We start from the raw sequence: 18785 nt of genomic DNA, 5'->3' as shown, positions 1-18785 counted from the left end.
CATGGATGCCGTCCCCCTGAGCCTCCTCTGCTCCAGGCCGAGCAGCCCCGGCTCCCTCAGCCTCTCCTCACAGCAGAGATGCTCCAGTCCCTCAGCACCTTGGTGGCCCCTCGCTGGACTCTCTCCAGTCTGTCCGTGTCCCTCTTGTACTGGGGAGCCCAGCACTGGCCCCAGCACTCTGGGGTGGCCTCACCAGCGCCGAGCAGAGGGTAAAGATCCCCTCCCTCCACCTGCTGGCAACACTCTTCCTAATGCAGTCCAGGACTCCATTAGTCTCCTTTGCGGCAAGGGCGCATTGCTGGTTCATGGTCAACTTGGTGTCCACCAGGACCCCCGGGGCCTCTTCTGCTGAGCTGCCTTCCAACTGGGTGGCCCCCAGCGTGGTCTGGTGCTACGGAGTTGTTCCTCCCCAGGGGCAGGACTTTGCACTTCCCCCTGCTGAACTTCGTGAGGTTCCTGTCAGCCCGTTTCTCCAGCCTGTCCAGATCCCTCTGCACTACGGAGCAGCACGACCCTCTGGTGCGCAGCTGCTCCTCCCAGCTCGGTGCCACCTGCAGACTTGCTGAGGGTACGCTCTGCCCCATCCTCCAGAGCATTAATGAAGACGTTAAACGGGGCTGGGCCCAGTATCGACCCCTGGGGTACCCCAGTTGTTACTGGCCTCCAACTAGACTTTGTGCCACTGATCGCCACCCTCTGGGCCTGGCCGTGCAGCCAGTCTTCAATGCACCTCACCGTCTGCTCCGGCCCACACTTCCACAGCTTCTCTAGGAGGATCTTAGGGAACACAGCGTCAAAAGCCGTGCTGAAGTCTGGGTAGGCGATGTCCGCCACGCTCCCCTCCTCCACCCAGCCCGTCGTCTCATCGCAGGAGGTGATCGGGTTGGCCAGGCACAACCTCCCCTTGGTGAAGCCGTGCTGACTTTCAATACTTAAATACTTTCAGTGCTTAAAGGGGGCCTACAAGAAAGATGGGGACAGACCTTTTAACAAGGCCTGCTGCAACAGGACGAGGGGGAATGGTTTTAAACTGAAGGAGGAGAGATTTAGACTGAATACAAGGAAAAATTTTTTCACACTGAGGGCGGTGAGGCCCTGGCCCAGGTTGCCCAGAGCGGTGGGAGATGGCCCATCCCTGGACACGTTCAAGGCCAGGTTGGACGGGGCTCTGAGCACCCTGGTCTGGGTGAAGATGTCCCTGCCCATGGCAGGGGTGGGACTGGGTGGCCTTTGGAGGTCCCTGCCCACCCAAACCCTTCTGTGACTCCATGACTTCTGATGACTTTCTTGTCCCTTACGTGCTCAGAAATGGTTCCCAGGATTAGTTGTCCCATCGCCTTCCCAGGGGCAGAGGTGAGGCCCCGCACCTACGCCGTCCTCCCCATACCCGAGCACCCCCCCGTGCCCGAACAGCCCCCCCATGAAAGCAGCCCCCCGCACACAGCCCCCGCATATCCAAGCGGCCCCCCTGAACCCCCGCAGCCTCCCCGCACCCAAGCGGTCCCCCCACGCCTGGGCAGCCCCCCGTACCCGAGCCGCCCCCCGCCCCATCAGCCCCCCCGTACAAGTTAACCAGAGCCCCGCCGCCCCCGGCAGAGCTGCAGCTGCTGCCCGCCGCCTTCCCCGGGCCGAGCGGGGCCCAGCGGGGCCGAGCGGCTCCCCCGCGCCCGTGGCTGCTGCCCCGGCGGGCGGCACGGCCCGGTGGCACGGCTCTGCCCCGGGGACCGGGGCCCCGCCGCCGTCCGACGCGTGGCCCGGGGAGGGGCGGGGCCTGGAGGCGGGGGCGGGGCCTGGAGGCGGGGGGCGGGGCCGCGGCGGGGCCGGTGGCGGGTGCCCGCGGTGCCGCTCGCCCGCGGCATGGAGTCCCCGACCGGCACCGAGAGCGCCCGCCTGGTCAGCCCGCGGGGCGGCCCCGCCGACGGCAGCCTGCGCCTCAAGAGGTACCGCCGGCACCGGCACCCCCATCACCGGCTCCTCCGGCACCCCGGCACCCCCATCGCCACAGCACCTCCATCACCTCGGCACCCCCGTCACCGGTACCTCCGGTACCCCCATCGCCCCAGCACCTCCATCACGCCGGTACCCCCATCACCTTGGCACCTCCGGCACCGCCACCACCCCCGGCACCCCCATCACCGGCACCCCCATCGCCCCGGCTCCTCCATCACCTCCATCACCGGCACCCCCATCACTGGCACCCCCGGCACCCCCATCGCCCCAGCACCTCCATCACGCCGGTACCCCCATCACCTTGGCACCTCCGGCACCGCCACCACCCCCGGCACCCCCATCACCGGCATCCCCATCGCCCCGGCTCCTCCATCGCCCCGGCACCCCTGGTACCGCCACCCCGGCACGGCCGCCCCCGGCACCCATCGCCCCCCGCCAGCACCCCCTCCCAGTGCCCCCGGCACCCATCGCCCCCCGCCAGCACCCCCTCCCAGTGCCCCCGGCACCCATCGCCCCCTGCATCTGCAACCCTCCAGCCCCCGCACCCGCACTGCCGCCACTGGCTCCCTCCTCAACCCCGGCCTCGCCGTCACCCCCCATCGCCCCCATCGCCCCCGGCTCCCCGGCACCCGCACCCCCCCGGCGCCGGCACCCCGGCACCCCGCGGCAGCGCCAGCTCCCTCCCCCGGGACCGGCTCCCCCCCGGCGCGTCCATAGCCCCCCGGCCCCCGCGCCTTCCATCTGACCCGCACATCAGCCCCGAGCCCCTGACCGTCCGGGCACCGGCACCCGGCCCCCCGGGACCGGCACCTCCATCCAAGCGGAACCGGCACCCCCGCCCGTGCGCCAGCCCCGCTCCCCGCTCGAGTGGCCGGCCGGCCGGTACCGGCGCCCGAACGCCACCCACCCGCACCGGCACCGTCCATCCATCACCGCCCCGCACCCGCACCCGCACCGTCCGGCCCCTCTCCCGCGCTGCTGCCCCACGCATCAGCGCCCCGGCCCCCCGCCTCCGCCGCCCCGCTTCCCACGCCTCACGTCCCCGCTCCGGCGCCCCGTCCAGCGGCCCGGCCCCGGAGGCGACACCTCGGTCCCACCGGCACCTCCGCCGCAGGCGCCCGCTCCCGCACCGCTCGCGGCCCCGGCCCCGCCATCCCCCGGCCCCGCCGTCCCCCGCCCCCGTCCGGGCTGAGGCGGGCGGCTCCGGCCGTGCGGGGCCGGGGCGGGGGCCGGGCCGTCCCCCGAGCATCGCCCCGGCCCCGCCGGGAGCCCCGCGCCGCCTCCCGCCGCCGCCGGCGGCCCCGTGGCTGCCCGGCCGGCCGGGGCGCTCGGCCGCCGCGGGCCCGGCTCCCCCGGACCCTGCCGGTGACCCGGCCGCGGAGCCCGGTGCGGCAGCGGGCCTGGGCCGGGCACCCCCGCCGGCGTCCCACGGGCCGGGGATGGGGCCGGGAGGGGCGATGCCGTGCCCCCGGTGCTCTGCAGCGGCCCGGGCAGCTGGGCCGGACTGCGGCTACCGGGGGTGCTGGGCACGGGCACCGGAGCCGGTGCGGCCGGCAGTGACCCCCGCCCCCAGTCTGTTTGCAGGCTCCCAGGACCCCCTGGCACCGCCAGCCCCCCCGGCCCCGGGTCCCCGCTGCCGCTGCAGCCCCCCCGCCCCCAGCCCTGGCCAGGGGAGGCTCCAGGCCCGCCGGCAGCTGAGCGTCGCCTGCGCCGTCTGCTGCGTCTTCATGGTCGGGGAGGTGATAGGTAACGGCGGGATGGCGATGGGCACGGGGACGGGGGCCGCCGGGGCACCGGGTGCCAGCTGCTCTTCACCTGCAGGCGGGTACCTGGCGCACAGCCTGGCCATCATGACGGACGCGGCCCACCTGCTGACGGACGTGGGCAGCATGTCCGTCAGCCTCTTCTCCCTCTGGGTCTCCACCCGCCCGCCCACCAAGGCCATGAACTTTGGCTGGCACCGCTCGGGTGAGCTGGGGGGGGCACGGCTCCACAGGAGCCCCACAGCCGGGGCGGGCGCTGACGGCTCCTGTCCCACAGAGACGCTGGGCGCGCTGGCCTCCGTCCTCTCCATCTGGGTCGTGACCGGGGCCCTCGTCTACCTGGCGGCCGCCCGCATCGTCAGCAACGACTATGAGATTGAGGCGCAAGCCATGCTGGCTACATCCGCCAGCGCCGTCGGCGTCAACCTGGTGTACGTCCCACGCAGGGCTGTGCACAGCCGCGTCCCCCTGCACACCCCCGGCCTGAGCCCTGGCCTCCCCTCCCACACCCCTGTCCCGCATGTGCTCCTGGCACCCCAGGACCCCCGTGCCCCCTTCGCCTGCGATGCCCGGGCACCGTTGCCTGCATGCAGGTGCAGGCAGGGCCAGCGAGGCCCCTGCACCCTGCCTGGCACAGCACTGAGCCAGCCCTGGTCTCCCCAGCATGGCCTACATCCTGCACCAGTCCCCTGCTGGCCACGGCCACGGCCCAGGGGGCTACGAGCAGCTGGAGAGCACCGGGGGCTGCCTGCCCAGCCATACCCCCCTGCCTGGCAGCACCAGCGTCCGTGCGGCCTTCATCCACGTGGTGGGTGACCTGCTGCAGAGCGTCGGGGTCCTCGTGGCTGCCACCATCATCTACTTCAAGGTGCCTGGGCTGGACTCCCCTCCGCTGCCCGCAGGAACGACTCCCTCAGCCCCGCGCAGGGTGCCGTGGGGCGCTGGGGCCCTGGCACCCCCACACCGGGGTGCCCGGCTCGGCTCTGCCCCCGCCAGCCTCACACAGATCCTGCTCTCTGCAGCCCCAGTACAAGATCGCAGACCCCATCAGCACCCTCTTCTTCTCGGTCTTCGTCCTCGGCTCCACCTTCACCATCCTCAGGGACGTCTTCAGAGTCCTCATGGAAGGTGAGTGGGGGGCGAGGAGGGTGCGGGACCACGGGCACAGGGGGGCTTGCAGGAGCTCCTCAGGGCCGCAGCCCCTTCCCCACGTGGCACCTCAGCCCCTCGCAACCTCTGCTGCCCACCCAGCCACAACCCAGCCCACTCCTCTCTCCTTCCCGAGCGCCCCCAGCCCATCCTCTCCGCCCCCGGCAAGCGGCCCCGTGGCGAGAGGTTGCCTCACCCTGGAGCCACCATCCCCAGCCGGGTCACAGCCTGGGGAAGCCCCCACCCCTGGCTGCTCCCACCGCAAGCCCTGACCCCAGCAGGGGCTGGGGGCCCAGGGCTGGCGCCCCCGTGACCAGGCGCCACCGGCAGGGACGCCGCGGGGCCTCGAGTTTGATGCAGTGAAGGAGGTGCTGCTGGGGGTGAGCGGGGTGAAGGGCGCCCACGACCTGCACCTCTGGGCCCTGACACCGAGTCACCATGCGGTGTCGGCGCACGTGGCTGTCGGTGAGTGCCCCGCGTGCAGCCCCCGGCCCCCGGCCCAGGAGGAAGCCCCTGGCTGCCCACGCACTGCGGCTGAGCCGCGCTGCCCTGCCATCCCCAGACGCCAGTGTCGACCCCGAGACGGTGCTGCGGGAAGCCAGCACCCAGCTGCAGAGCAAGTTCGGCTTCGCCTCGTGCACGGTGCAGGTGGAGCGGTACCGGGAGGAGATGGCAGCCTGCCAGCACTGCCTGGACCCCCGTGCCTGAGACCCTCGCCCGCTGCAGAGCTGGGTCAGGCCTGGCCCCGGCCCCCCACCCCACTCCTGGGAGCAGGGAGTGCAGGACAGGAGCTGGGGCAGTGCCTGGGCTCCTGTCCCTGCGCTGCACCCACCCCACTGCTGCGGAGCCCTGGGGTGGGACCGCGCCCCTGAGCGTGCCGGGCGCGGGGGGACGCAGGTAGCCTGGCCCCGCAGCACAGGAGCTGCCCCGGGAACCTCCAGCCCCAGCTGTGCCGGGAGGGAACCAGCCCTGCCACAGCCTCAGGCGCGCTGGGACCAGCCCCGAAGGAGCAGGGGGATCCTGCCCCACCACCGCACGTCCCCCCACCCCGTGCCCCGCTGTCCCCCGCAGGAGAGGGGACAGGAGGGGACCGCTGCAGCTGCTGAAGGGCCCAGGGAAGGGAGGGGACAGCGCCGGGGGGGAGCCCAAACCCGGCCATGGCCCCAGATGCTCCTGTGCCCCCATGGCCACAGGGGCTGCCCCACTGCCCCCGCGGCCATGGGCTTGCTGCTCCCTGGGCTGGGGGGGGGCCAGGGAGGCTGCTGCCACTGCACCCACCGGGGCGCAGGGCGACAGCGCAGCCAGAGCCTGAGCACCGGCTTCCCTGGCACTGCTCCCTGCTGCCCAGCCCAGGCCAGGCCTGCATCCTGCCATGCCATGGCCAGATCCATTCCCACCATTGTGAGTCCGTGTCTGTTGCACCTGTGGAGTGTCTGTCTGTCCGTCTCTTTGTGCAAGGAGTCCAGCAGGCAGTGGCAGAGCCTGCAGCCACCAATAAACTTGTTGGAGAGCAGCAGCAGCGGCACAGGCAGCCCCGAGGGGACTGGGGAGGGGGGACGGCCCTGGCGCCCCACGAGGGGCAGAGCGCAGCCAGGGCAGTGCCGCAGACACGGCCGCCCCAGGCACCGGTGCCTGTGCCGGGGGCCTGGTGCCAGCACCACAACCAGCCTTTACAAAACAAACCACATTTACTGCACAGTTGAACACAGGCTCAATGTGAGCGACTTCAGAGCTCCTGGCACCTCTGCCAGCCTCGTCCGCCCTGCCCAGGACAAGGCTGGCCCCAGCGCCCCTGCCTGCACCCGCACAGGGGGCTCAGCCGGGGACCGCGGGCAGGAGGCAAGAGCAAGCACAGCCCCACACAGGTGGGGGCCCGCGGGCGCTTCCGCAGCATCAGGCCCCAAGACCCACAGCCCAACCCAGGGACACACACCAGTCCCACTGCCCTCCCCGCACCCGCTCAGACCAAACAGCGCAAAAGGATCGAACGAGGACAAGCGTCCTGAGCGTTCCAGGTGACGGCCAGGAGCAGCCATCCCTCCCCCGAGGTGGGGGCCCAGAGGGTAAGAAGCACCGAGAGGGGGCATGCAGCCTGTCCCTGGCCCGAGGCTCCTGCCAGGACGAGCGCATGTGGTGGCAGCACGAGGGATCCACTGTGCTATTCTGCCGGCAGCGGGGAGCGCTCGGCGGGGCTGGGGCTGCCGGGCTTGTCCCCGTAGAGGGAGCTGAAGCGGGCACGGCGCTCCGGGAGCAGCTGGCAGCCCATGCCGGAGGCCAGCCCCACCAGGCAGTGCACCCGCACGATGCCCGCCTGCCCCCCCGACACCAGCCAGCCGTGCGAGTCCAGGTTGGGGCTGAAGCGCACCTGCGGGAGGAGAAGGGGGGTGGGAGGGAGGGGGCCGAGGTGCCAGGACCCTGGCGCCCTGCAGCAGCCTCCTGCCTGTGCCCTCCCAGCGCGCGCGGGGCTGCAGGCACACGCAGCCCTCTCACCTTGTGCAGGGACTCCAGCTGCAGGCGGTCGAGGCTCAGCTCTGCCTTCACCTCCTGCGTGTGCATCCTGCGCATGGGCTCCCGGCTGGGGAAGTTCTTGAAGCTGCGCTATGAAGTGGCGGCACCGCAACGGTCAGCGTGCCCCGAGCAGGAGCACTGCACGCACGGTGGTCCTGGCGGCACCAGAACCACAGCACGGGCAGGTGCTGCTTGGCCAGGGGACGCGTGTCACCCTCGGGGTCACCCACCAGACAGCCACGGCCAAGGGCAGCAGGAGCCAGGCCCCAGGGAGGGCCTGGGCAGGGCGGCTGGAGCGTGGCAGACCCGAGCCCACCCCACCGGTGCCTCTGCAGCAGCTCTGACACACACAGACTCACCCCCGCCTCCCCAGGGGGCCCTTAGGCACAGCCTGGCCCTGGTGCCCCATGCCGGCACCTCCAAACATGGCCCGGCGCACCAGGGAGCGGGGGCCCAGGCAGGCCGTGACCCCCCAGACCCCTTCCCAGGGCTGGGCGCTCCTGACTGCTGCCACAGCCAGGACACCGAGAGCGCTGCTCTGCCCGGGGCCGATGCCCCCAACTATGTCCCCTGCGACCAGGCAACCAGGGGCTCCCTGCCTGGGGGACCCCAGCTCAGGCTGGCAAGGCAGCCAGGCCCAGGCTTCACGGAGGCCGGGCGGCAGAGCAGCCCATCCCCATGCTCTCGGGGCAGCCAGCCTGCGCTCTGCCGGAGGCGAGGGGCTGCCACATCTCAGCGGCATCTCCTGGCCCTGCTGCTCCCACTGCCCGGCCACGACCCCACCACGGGTCCCGCTCACAGTCAGGACCACCCAGCCCCAGGCCTGCCCCCTGCCCTCTCCTACCAGATCCGTGTCCCGGAATCGGATGTAGCTCTTGGTCACCATCTCACTGTAGAGCCTGGTCTTCGGCAGCGCCTGCTCGCCGCCCTCCGACCCGGTGGGGCTGCAGGGCAGCAGATCGGCTTTGTAGACCGGCTGCGGGCGAGACGGGGCTCAGGACAGGGTGGAGGGTCCATCTGCTCCTCCGCAGACAGGGACCACCAGGGACCGAGCGGGGCTGGTGGCCCCGGGAGCCCTGCCCTGCAGCATGGCGGGGCTGGGGCAGGGGAGAGGAAGGAGGTGCTACCATAAAGGCAGGGGACAAACAGGTCCAGGCCTGCCACACGCATGAGCCTAACCCCAAAGGTCCCATCTCCAGGGCCAAGGCTGCTGCCACCGCCCTTCCCCACCACACAGCCCCTGCCCGGGAGGGAAGGGCACAACACACACATGCACAGCATGCACACGCGTGTGTGGGGCAGCAGAGGCCCCGAGGCCGGCTCAGGACGCTCTTCCAGCAACCCAGGAACACAACTCCCACCCTGCCCAGCCCCACGCGTGTCGCGGACAGGCCCTGCTGAGCACGACGGCGTCTTACAAATCTGCGGTCCGAGGATCGCTTGACGTTGAGGGGGTTGACAGCCAGGTCGGGCAGCACCGCAGCCACCAGCTCACCGGTGATGTCTCCTGCAGCCACCGTGTTCAGCCAGTCTGAGCCAGATATGCTCTGCAGGAACAGACGGCTCTAGGGCACAGGGTCCCAATGGGCTCCCCACCACCCCCAGCTGGGCTGCAGCACCGCAAACGCCAATGCCAACCCGTGGGGAGCACCCTCCACCCCCCGGGGAGGGACGGGCTCAGAAGCGCAGCCAGCTTGGACACAGGCGGGGACACCACCTCACATGGCTGCCACAGTCCCTCGTCCGAGGGGCAGGGGGTAACTTCCAAGAGCCAGGGCCTCACACGGCCGGGCGGCGTCATCCCCACCTGCGAGCCGTGGAACCCAGCTGGTGCTGGGTTTGGGGCAGGTGCCGACCCCTCTGGCATGGACGCCAGGACAGACCTGCCCTGCATCAGCCTCTTACCCACACGGTCCCCTTGCGAGGGGCCACAAAATAAGCCTTGAAGCCCAAGTACCCGGCGTCAATGTAGTGGATCCCACAGAGACCGTAACTGCAACAGAAAGGGAACGGATGAGGACGGAGTTCTGCGCTGCCACCCCGAGACTGTGAGAGCCAGGCAGCAGCCCACCTCCCCAGAGACCCCAGGACCCAGGCAGGTGGAGGGGGGCTGTCCTCGCTCTAGCAGCATGTCACAGCATCATGAGGCAGCTCAGGGCAGCTCCCAGAGGCTGAGAACACACCAAGGCCCCAGAACCCATCCACCCACCTGTGTCAGCCTGGGGCCGTGCAGGAGCCCCGCTGCCCAGCCCAGCTCAGGGGCCTCATCCTTCCCCTTGCCCCCCTGCTTGTGCCCCAGGATGGTGCGGCTGATGCCAGCACTGCGCAGCTGTGGCATGACCCAGCACGAGCAGGGCCTGCCCTGGCCATGGCACAGCCAGGTGCTCCCAGGGAGGGAGACCAGAAGGGGCCCCCGGGCACAGAGCGGGCACTGCAATGGCCCTGGCACTCACGACGCGTAGCAGTTGTCCTGGGCCACGGTGACCCCGTTGTAGGGCAGCAGCCAGGCCACCTCAGTGCTGAGGAACCGCTTGATGCTGTTGATGGGCTCGTAGAGCCGCCGCAGGTCCCAGAACTTGATCTTACGGTCGCTCCCTGCCGTGACCAGGAAGTTGCTGAGAACCAGGAGAAAGGCAGCACTGAGACCCCAGCGCAGAGCCGTGCCCCATCCCTGCTGCGGGGACGAGGTGGCCCCGGTCCCGCAGCACAGCGCTGCTCCCACAGGCAGTGGCTCAACCCCCCTCACCCCAGAAAGCCCAACCCAACCTCTTCGGTGCCTCAGAGGGCCAAGTGCCATCAGCACCGGGTCCTCTTAAACCCATCTTGGCAAAGGAGCCTCACCCGCAGGAGCGAGCCTGCTCTCCCAGGCAGCGCCTGCACCAGCGCCACCTCCCCTGCCCTCACCTGTCGGCCTTGCACCACTCGATGCTCCGGACTGCGTGGTCGTGGGCTAGAAAGCACTGAAAAGGGTAGAGCTTGAGGGAGCCATCAGGCTGGTGCACACACTGCAGCAGGGACTTGGTGAGCAGGTTCCAGACGGCCACGGTGCCTGTGGGACGAGACCCGTGCCCATGAGGAGCTGCCCCGGCAGCTGCCCAGTGACTGCACCAGCGTTGCAGAGGATGCCCAGTGCTGCAGCGTGGGACCCGAGGCAGCGCAGGGCTGGGGGATGAGCAGCGGCACAGGCAGGGGCTGCAGGAGCTGCAAGGCAGCGTGGCCGAGCCAGGGCTGGAGCTGGGGCTTAGAGCGGGACAGGATGGCTCAGGTACAGCAGGTCCGGGCAGCGCAGCACAGAGCTGCGGATCGCCTGAGGCCAGACACAAAATTGCATCCAGGCAAGTCAGACAGATGTGGATTAAGCCAGACCCACGTCTTGGAGCCAACAGGTAGGTGAGGGTGCCAATGGCCAGCCCACAATAAGCCTTCCCCCTGTCCCTAGGGGGGACTGTCCTAGGGAAGTGCCTGCCACTTGCTGCTGGTCACCCCGACGCTGTCCCCGTACCTCGTCCTCAGGCTCCCCCATTCCCTGCCCCAGGCCAAGGCTGAAGGAGCACAAAGCTCTGTGTGTGCGTCTGCCTGCTGCAGGGCAAGGGCTGCTCCCCGAAGGCTCTGCCGTGGGACACGAGCCCCTCTTGTGCAGGAGGGGACTCACCGTCATAAAAACCAGCTGCAAGGTGATGATGAGGCTTGGATGGCATCCAGGAGAGGCTGAAGCACTGGCCACACTCAGACGCATTCCCTGCCTGGATAGAGCCCACCTGGAGCGTGGCAATACACTGCACCTGAAAGCCAGAGGACAGACATCAGTCACAGCCCCATGCTGGTGCCATCCGTGTCCCAAGAGCCGGGGACACCCAGGTTTGGGAGCATGGCTCGGCTCTGCTCTGCCACCCCAAACACTCGGGGCCAGCGAGCTCTGCAGGCGTCCTGACTCCCTCCCCAGCTCTCCCACCTGCACCAGCCAGGAGGCCCGATGGGTGCCAGCCCCGACGGGGGACCGCGCAGTGGTAGAGGACACTGACCTTGCAGATAACATGCTTGTGGAAGGACCCATCTAGAAGAGAGCAGAGGAGGGTCAGGACAGGCAACAGCTCTCCCAGAAGTTCCCTGGGGCAGGAGCTGCTCAGCAGCCCGGAGCCTGGCTCACTGCTCCCCACGGCCCTGGCCAGGACTCCCAGTCCCTGTCCTGCCACCCATCCAGACCAGCGTCTCCACTGCAGCTGACAAATGGCAGGCACGCACACCCAGCAGCAGAAAACACAGCACATGGAGCAGCAAATCCAAGAGCAGGCAGTGGCAGGACCTCCAGGAGCCAGACCTGCCTGTGCTGGTGGAAACGGCACCCTGAAAGGCGCTGCCAGCAGAGATGGGGCAGGGCTGACACTCCTCCACCCCAGCAACCTTCACCCCACTGCGACCAGCTCCCTGCCTTGACGGAGAACGTCTTCACCAAACTCAAGGGGACCTGGTGACACATAGGGGCCAGACCAGACCGTGACCGCCCTGGGGGGGAAAGGAGCAGCTGTGCGGGACAGACTGCTCCAGCAGGCAAAGGTGGCCAAGCTGGCCAAGGCAGCTGGCGATGGGGGCTGGAGCAGCCCGGGCAGCCACTCCTGGGGAGGGCAGAGATCCCTGTGCCCAAACGGCTCAGGACAAGGTGCCTGCAGGACCCCCCCACACCTCTGGCAGCTTTGTCTGCCGGAGAATCTCCCCTGCCAGCAACACATGACACGAGCCCCCGTCCCGTGCCTCTCGGGCCAGAAGGGCCCCCCTGTCCCCCAGCGCAGGGCTGCCCTCAGGCACAGCGAGCACCAGACAAGCACGTCTGCGCCCCGGAGCGCGGCAGCCGCAGGCAGAGGCGGTGCTGTGCAGAGATATGGAGGAGCCATGCGTCTTCTCTGGCACCTCTGTGACAGCCAGGGCACGGCACGGAGAGCAGCCCCAGGCTCTGTCAGGCAGAAACACCGGGTGCAGGTACCTGCAGCCCCAGGGAAAGCCAGCACAGCCGCGCCGACCCAGGAGCTCCCAGCAGGGCCCTGGCACACCGCAGTCTGGCACTGATCCTGCGGCTGCAAACCAGCACCCCCAGCCCAGCTGCGAGGCACAAGGACAGTACGTGCAGCCGCAGCCAGGCTGACGCTACGTGACGGGACCCAGCCTGTCCGCAGGAGCTTTGCAGGCTGGGGAAGGATCCGTGCCTGCCGCAAGCTCCTCACGTGGGGGCTGCGGCAGCCAGTGCAAACCACCCGCAGCCGGCACTCCGCGAGGGGGGCGGGAAAGGCAGTGCCAGCGGCCGGTGCAGGGCCGGTGCAGGCAGCAGCACGACATGCTGATGAGGGTCGGCAGCTGCGCTCGGATGCAGGGAACCAATTTCCCATTGTCAGCCATGGACACGCAGGCTGTCGGCCATGGCTGAGTGACCACGAGCAGCACGCACAGGTCATCAATCTCGCTCGGCGCCCAGCAGATGAGACTATTACAAGCACCATTAGCCCAAGCCAGCTGAGCGCTCAGAGCCCCAGATCCCTGCTATGACAAACAGCTCGAGCCGGGCTGGAATAAGCAGCTCTGCCACAACAGGACACAAGCAGAGAGGTGGGAAAAGGCTTGGGAACACACTACTGCAGCTACGCCTTGACCTGCAACCCCGCTCCAGTCACAGCAACGCTGCTGAGAGCGCCCTCCCAGTGTGCCCAGCTCCAGGCAGGGCTGCCCCAGGAGCCATGCCCCGGCCGGGCTGCTGCAGTGTCCCCCAGAGACTGAGCTCACCTCTGGGTCAGCAGTGCTTTGACATCCTCTGACATCAAAAAGCAGCCTCCCTCCCCTCCCCTGCTGTGCCTCTCGGCCAGAAGCCAGCCCAGGGGCGGCAGCAGCACGGATCGCTGCTGGTCCCAAGCCTGGAGGCGTGCTGGGACTCGCTGTCCCACTGGACGCAGCTCCCGGGCAGGGCGGCGCTGGCCTGGGCACGGTCCTGCGGCATCTGGTGAGTGGGGCCTGCCCCACGGCCATGCCCCTGCCCTGCTCAGCACCCTCGGCACAGCAGGCTCCCTCCCGCACGGGCAGAGGGGCCCCAGCCCCGGGGCTCGCACACCTCCCACCCCGGCACGGTGGGACGAGGGCCAGGACACCCCTGCCCAGCGGCGCGGCTCTTCCTACCTTTTACCTGGGTTCTCTTGGAGCGCTGCAGGGCCTCAGGGTGCGGGAGGGAGTACAGCAGCACCTTGCCATCCGAGAAGGCCACAGCCAGCAGGCCCAGCCGGCTCATCTGCGGGTGCTGCGGAACGACACACAGGCTCAGCCCCGGGGTCACCATCTGAGGGCCACAGGGTCACCCGGGAAGGCAAGGCTTCAGCTACAACACAGACTTAGGAGCCCCAGGGAAACCAAAAGTGGCCCCCAGGGCCTCGGCAGCCGTTCCGGCAGCACACCCACCTTCCTGGCGGTGGTGGGAAGCTCCCAGGCACCGCTGGGGCAGAACTTCATGTCCCAGACGCAGCCGTGATCGGCAGCAATGGCGTAGGCAAGCTCGGCTTTGTCGGCAGAGCTGCAGGCATGGGTTGAGCCATGAGGAATGCGGCAGCTGGTGCCCAGCAGCTCCAGTATACACCAGCAGCTTCCAGTGCATGCCAGCAGTGAAGCTGGCTACCAGCCCAGGCCCCGTGGGGTTCAGGCCGTGGCTGGCAGCTCTGGGAGAGGATAAACCTCCCCACCCGCTCAGCCATGGAGGGACAAGAGGTACGGGCCCTGCCCCGTCCCTGGGAGCCGGGCAGCCCCCAGCCCCTTCCCCAGGGGGCCATTCCCCAGGCCAGGCCACTCACCCCTGCTCATGCTGCAGCGTGCCCAGGCCCCAGAGCTGCAGGAGCGCAGGGCCCCCGTGGAGCCCAGCCACGCTGTGTGTCTCCTCCATGCTCCCGTGGCAGTAGAGAGCCACGTACTGAGGGGCCGCCGAGCCCTCCGGGGACGGGCACCACTCCATTGCCCACACAGGGCCGCCCACGAAGAAGGACACGTCCAGGCGCTCCTCGTGGGGCTGCAGGGAGTTGAACCTGCCAGCGGGGAGGTGGGTAAGGGCACGGGGCGAGAGCGGCGCGCCGCCGCAGAGGGGGAGCGCGTGGGCTGGGCAGGGCGGCGCCCAGCCAGCGCAGAGCCCTGGCACAGGGCCGGGGGACAGCGGGATCCCAGGGCACACTGCACGGGCTCGCTGCTCAGCCCACGGCCGCTCCTGCCGCCCGGGGCAGCCACCTGGCCCTCAGACCCAGCAGGGCCACGGCCCTGGAGGTGACTGCCTGTCCCAGGCACGACACCCACAGCCCCAGCAGTGCCGCGGGGCGGCCCGTCACAGACCTGTTTACCCTGTACAAGACACCGTCGTCTTCGATGCCCTCCCGCTGGATGGAGAAGAGGGGAGACTTCTCCTCTGCCGGCAGGTACGGGGCAGCTTCGCTGGGGAGGCAGAAGAAGATGAGAGGGCGCCTCCCCACCCACCAGTCACGCCTCGGCGCAGCACCATGCCGCAGCACCCGTCCCAGCCTCCACACAGCCTGGCGTGCCCTGCTGCAGGCCACCCTGAGGGCTACTAAGGCTCCACGGCCAAATCCGTGAGACCCCCCCAAAGCCCACAACAAGGAAGTCCCATCCTTTCTGCTGGGGCGTGATCCCACCAGAGGGATGGGGGAGTACGGCACCCACCATGCCCTCACTCTCCCCCAGCTCCGATGGCTACGGCCACCCGCTCTCCCCGCCCCAGCTCACCCCAAACATTGCCGAGACCTGCCTCAGCATGCAGCCCGAGCGCAGGCAGCGCCTGTGCCGCGCATCCCTCCCAGCCCCTCCCTTCCCACGCCGCTCCGAAGGCACCTTTCAGACAGACACGTCCACTGTTGTGCCAAAGGGATCCAGTCGGGAAACTCCCACTGCGAGTACTTCTGATCCCGCCTGCAGCAGATGTGCCAGACGTCAGCGACAGCCCTGCTTCCCGGCCCCGCCTGCAGCACAGCGAGCCTGCCCGCACCCTGCCTGCGGCACAGGCAGACCCACGCCGAGGGCTCTCAGCCCCTGCCCTTCCCCACACCCCTGGCTTGGCTCAGCCGCTCGGCCCACCACGGTGCTTCCCGCAGGTGACGGGGCCCCATCCCAGCAGCCGCCAGCAGAATGCTGACATTCCCGGCAGCACGTGCTCCTTTCTCCTCACGCCTGCGATAGCGATGGTACGCAGGGCACCGACAGCCACCGCTCCCCACCGCCTATCCCGAACCCCCCAGCACCTCCTTAGGCCCCCACTCACAGGCTGCAGGTGAGGCTGGAGCACTTCTCCACTGGGGCCATGATGGAGTTGTGGAAGCCGTTGGGAGCAAGGCCTCGGCACTGGGGCTTGGATCTCTGGGTACAAGAGCAGACTCAGAGCAGGACCTGGCCAAAGGCCCGGCACAGGCTGCCTCTGCCTGCCCAAATGTTCCCACGAGCTCCTGGGGGGACCTGCCTGTCCTAAACGGCACCAATGGACCCCAAAGCACAAAGCTCTCCCCCAGCCACAGCAGCAGCAGTCACCAAGACTGTGTCACACTGGGCTAAAGACACAAAGTCCCATTCTGGGAGCTTCCGTGCACTACAGGACGGCCTCCAGGACCCTGCCCTTACCTCCCATCAGCTTCGGCAGGAGCCCAAGAGCCCTGCGCCCTCTCCCAGGAATATCTGTCACCCTGTCCCCATCCACCCTCACTCGGAGCTGCCTCTGCCCGCAGTGAAGCCCAAAGAGCTCATGCCCAGATTCACGGCTGATGGGCACTCTGCCACCCTGAGCGAGTCCTGCTTCAGGGCTGCCCTGTCCCAAACAGCCGGGGGTGGGGACACCACACAACAGCTCGGACACTGTGTTGCTCATGCTGGGCCAAAGGTAAGAAGCGACCAAGGCAGAGACCCTGCCCTTACCCCTGCGGACGACACCTTCCCACCGTGTCCTCGGAGCGCCTCCAGCTCTGGCTCTGACACCTCACTGAGTGGCGCATCGCTCCCCTCCTCCTCCTCCTCCGCCTGCAGCAACACCTCCTTCGAGGGCACAAAGTCAGCATCTCGCGCAGGATCATCGCTATCTGTTTCCTCCTCCTTCCTCTTCCGGCTCCGGCGCTTCTTCTGGACACGCTCAAGCTCTGGCTCCGGCTCCTGGGCACCCTCGGTGGGAGCCGCAGGCTGGTACGCTGATGTCAGCTCCTCTGCCAGCTCCTGCAGGTATAGCAAAGCCCTAGGACACCAAAGGCATTGCCCAGAGGTGAGCAGAGGAACCACACAGGGACCAGCCACCCCCCCTCCAGGACCAGGCAGACACACCGCTCCGGCTCGTGGTCTGCGTGAGCAATTTGCTCCAGCCCTGCTCAGCCCGGCTGCGGCAGAGCCCGTCTGGATGCACTGCCAGCCTCCAGGCCGGCCACTCGGACAGCCAGCATCCCCTGCCCCTCCCCAGGGAACGCCAGCCTACCCGGGTCTCCGGCAGCAGGCAGGGGAATGCACCCAGCAGGCAGAGCGGTGCATGGCCCTTTGCCAGCCAGAAAGTGGGAAAGCCAGAGATCTTCCTGCCAGTGCTCTCGGCAAAGGGAGCTCCCAGACCAGGCACCTCGCTGCAGGCGCCCCGCCCTCCCTCTGCGCAGCGGAGCGAGGGGACCGGGGCACTGCAACCCCGCCAGCTCTGCCCCTGCAAACCCAGGGCTCGCGCAGGCACTCGGAGAGCCCGGGCACTGCCTGAGCTGCCTTCAGCAGCCCCAGAGCCCACAGGCCCCCCCCCAGGACTCCCCTGCAAGCAGTGCATGGCTTGCTCCCCCCCCAGACAAGCCTCCTCCTGGCTGGTCTGGAGCCAAGGAAACCTCTTCCCCACCGCAGACAGCCCGTTGCTGTCAAAGACCCGCTGCATGTGAGCTCGTCTACAGCCCCTGCTGTTCCCCACATCCCCGTGCTCCTGGATCCAAACACATTCTCCTAAAATGGGAAAAGATTGTTCCACGGGGAACCAGTTTGTCCCACCAATGTGGGACAAAGTCCTTCAGGAAAGACACCGAGCCCCCCCCAAGGCGAGGCAGAGGTCTCAAGGAACTACTCTGAGAGCGGCACCCGCCCGTCCTTCCGATCTCCCCGCAGCACCCGTCCCCAGACCCCCCCACCCGCTGCCCCTGCTCACACTTTGGCCGCCCGCCTCTTGGGGCGCCCGGCGGCGGGGGTCTCCAGGCCTCCTGCTGCCTCGCTGCTCCCCAGCATCTTCTGCACACAGATGGGCTCCGAGGCCGGGCACTCCAGGTCCTGAGACAGTTTCAGCAGCAGCATCTCTGTCTTGGGCTTCCGCCCGCGCTTCCCGGGTGCCTTCGGGGGTGGCACAGACCCGTTCTCAGAGGTCCTCGAGGGCTCGCCCTGAGCCTCAGCCTCCGCAGGGCCTTGGCCTTTGGGGTCGCTAGGACTACTTTTTGGTTTTTGGTTTCGGACAGTGTTATTCTGGGACTTGGCAGCTTCTGTTCCCTCGTCAGAGCGGCCCAAAGCATCCGGATCTGTGAGCGGCGACGGTTCCCCTGCCCAAAAAGAACAGCCAGAGTTAGCACGAGACCACAGCAGGGCTCTCCCAGCGCCCCTGGGCGCAGCCACCGGCCAGGCTGCCACCACCCCGCCAGGCACCGGCCCAGCCCGGGCGGCCGCGGCAGCACCAGGCCGCAGCGGGGCTCGGGCAGCAGCCAAGCAGCAGCTCCCTGCACGACGGCACGGAGCCGGGGCCAGGCCCCCGGCCGGGAGGGACACACGGACACGGGGTCAGACGCCTGCGCCCGGGCGGCGCCTCGGACAGGCCGCCGGGCGCGGGGAGCCCGGCTCAGCTCCGGGCCAGGGCACGCGAAGCCGGAGGCTGGGAGCAGCGACGGGAGCGCAGGCAGCAGCGCAGGCAGCAGCGCAGGCAGCAGCGCAGGCAGCAGCGCAGGCAGCAGCACCAGCCCTGCCTGGGCACACGCCGGCTGCTCTCCGCCTCCCCGCAGCTCCGAGCTCCGCAGGCCCGCGGCCCGACGCCTCCCCGGGGCACGACGCGGTGCCGGGGCGAGCGACCCGCGCCCCTCCCTCCCGCAGCGGCGGCCGCGGGCGCCGCCCGCCCCCGGTACGTACGGAGCGCTCGGGGCTCGCCCTCCCGCGCCCGGCCGCGGCCGTCGGGCGCCGATCCCCGCCCCGAGCGGCCCCGACGACTCCGCTCCCGGCAGCGCGGCCCGCGGGCGGCGCTGGACGCCATGCGGGCGGGTCCCGAGGGGCTCCCGGAGCCGCCGCCGCCCCGCTGCGGGCCGCGCCGCCAGCACGGAACCGGATCCGGAAGGCGCGGCGCGGCGGGATGGCGTCACGCCTGCAACGTCATTACCGCAACGCTCCGCGCCCTCCGCCGCCACGTGACAGGGCCGCGTGGCC

At 69.3% G+C, this 18785-nt stretch overlaps 2 protein-coding genes across 3 annotated transcripts; one reads left to right on the top strand and one right to left on the bottom strand.

Annotated features, from left to right (window-relative positions):
* The first annotated feature begins 1817 nt into the window (after positions 1 to 1817).
* Positions 1818 to 6398, top strand: SLC30A3 (solute carrier family 30 member 3). Its single transcript, XM_087775623.1, has 8 exons — positions 1818 to 1940; positions 3524 to 3696; positions 3772 to 3918; positions 3991 to 4144; positions 4377 to 4581; positions 4736 to 4841; positions 5193 to 5327; positions 5425 to 6398. Exons 1-8 carry the CDS (start codon positions 1858 to 1860, stop codon positions 5568 to 5570), a joined length of 1149 nt encoding a protein of 382 aa, XP_087631749.1. The 5' UTR covers positions 1818 to 1857; the 3' UTR covers positions 5571 to 6398.
* A 133-nt stretch (positions 6399 to 6531) lies between these two features.
* On the bottom strand, positions 6532 to 18697 carry GTF3C2 (general transcription factor IIIC subunit 2). Of its 2 annotated transcripts, none has more exons than XM_087775622.1 (18): positions 18495 to 18697; positions 17536 to 17917; positions 16299 to 16608; positions 15655 to 15749; positions 15228 to 15305; positions 14715 to 14813; positions 14189 to 14416; positions 13803 to 13914; positions 13527 to 13644; positions 11393 to 11424; positions 11023 to 11152; positions 10275 to 10419; positions 9824 to 9985; positions 9276 to 9363; positions 8789 to 8917; positions 8215 to 8346; positions 7353 to 7460; positions 6532 to 7227 (listed from the first exon to the last, which is right to left on the bottom strand). In XM_087775622.1, exons 1-18 carry the CDS (start codon positions 18613 to 18615, stop codon positions 7021 to 7023), a joined length of 2676 nt encoding a protein of 891 aa, XP_087631748.1. In that variant the 5' UTR covers positions 18616 to 18697; the 3' UTR covers positions 6532 to 7020. The 2 variants fall into 2 exon arrangements, with proteins under 2 accessions (XP_087631748.1, XP_087631747.1); XM_087775621.1 differs by having other exon boundaries at positions 11323 to 11424; positions 13534 to 13644.
* Positions 18698 to 18785: the final 88 nt, after the last annotated feature.

Source organism: Nipponia nippon, unplaced genomic scaffold, assembly GCF_047370975.1.
Source record: "Nipponia nippon isolate SJK-2023a ecotype South Korea unplaced genomic scaffold, ASM4737097v1 scaffold_4, whole genome shotgun sequence".
Lineage (NCBI taxonomy): Eukaryota > Metazoa > Chordata > Aves > Pelecaniformes > Threskiornithidae > Nipponia > Nipponia nippon.
This window is presented reverse-complemented; position numbering and strand designations above follow the sequence as displayed.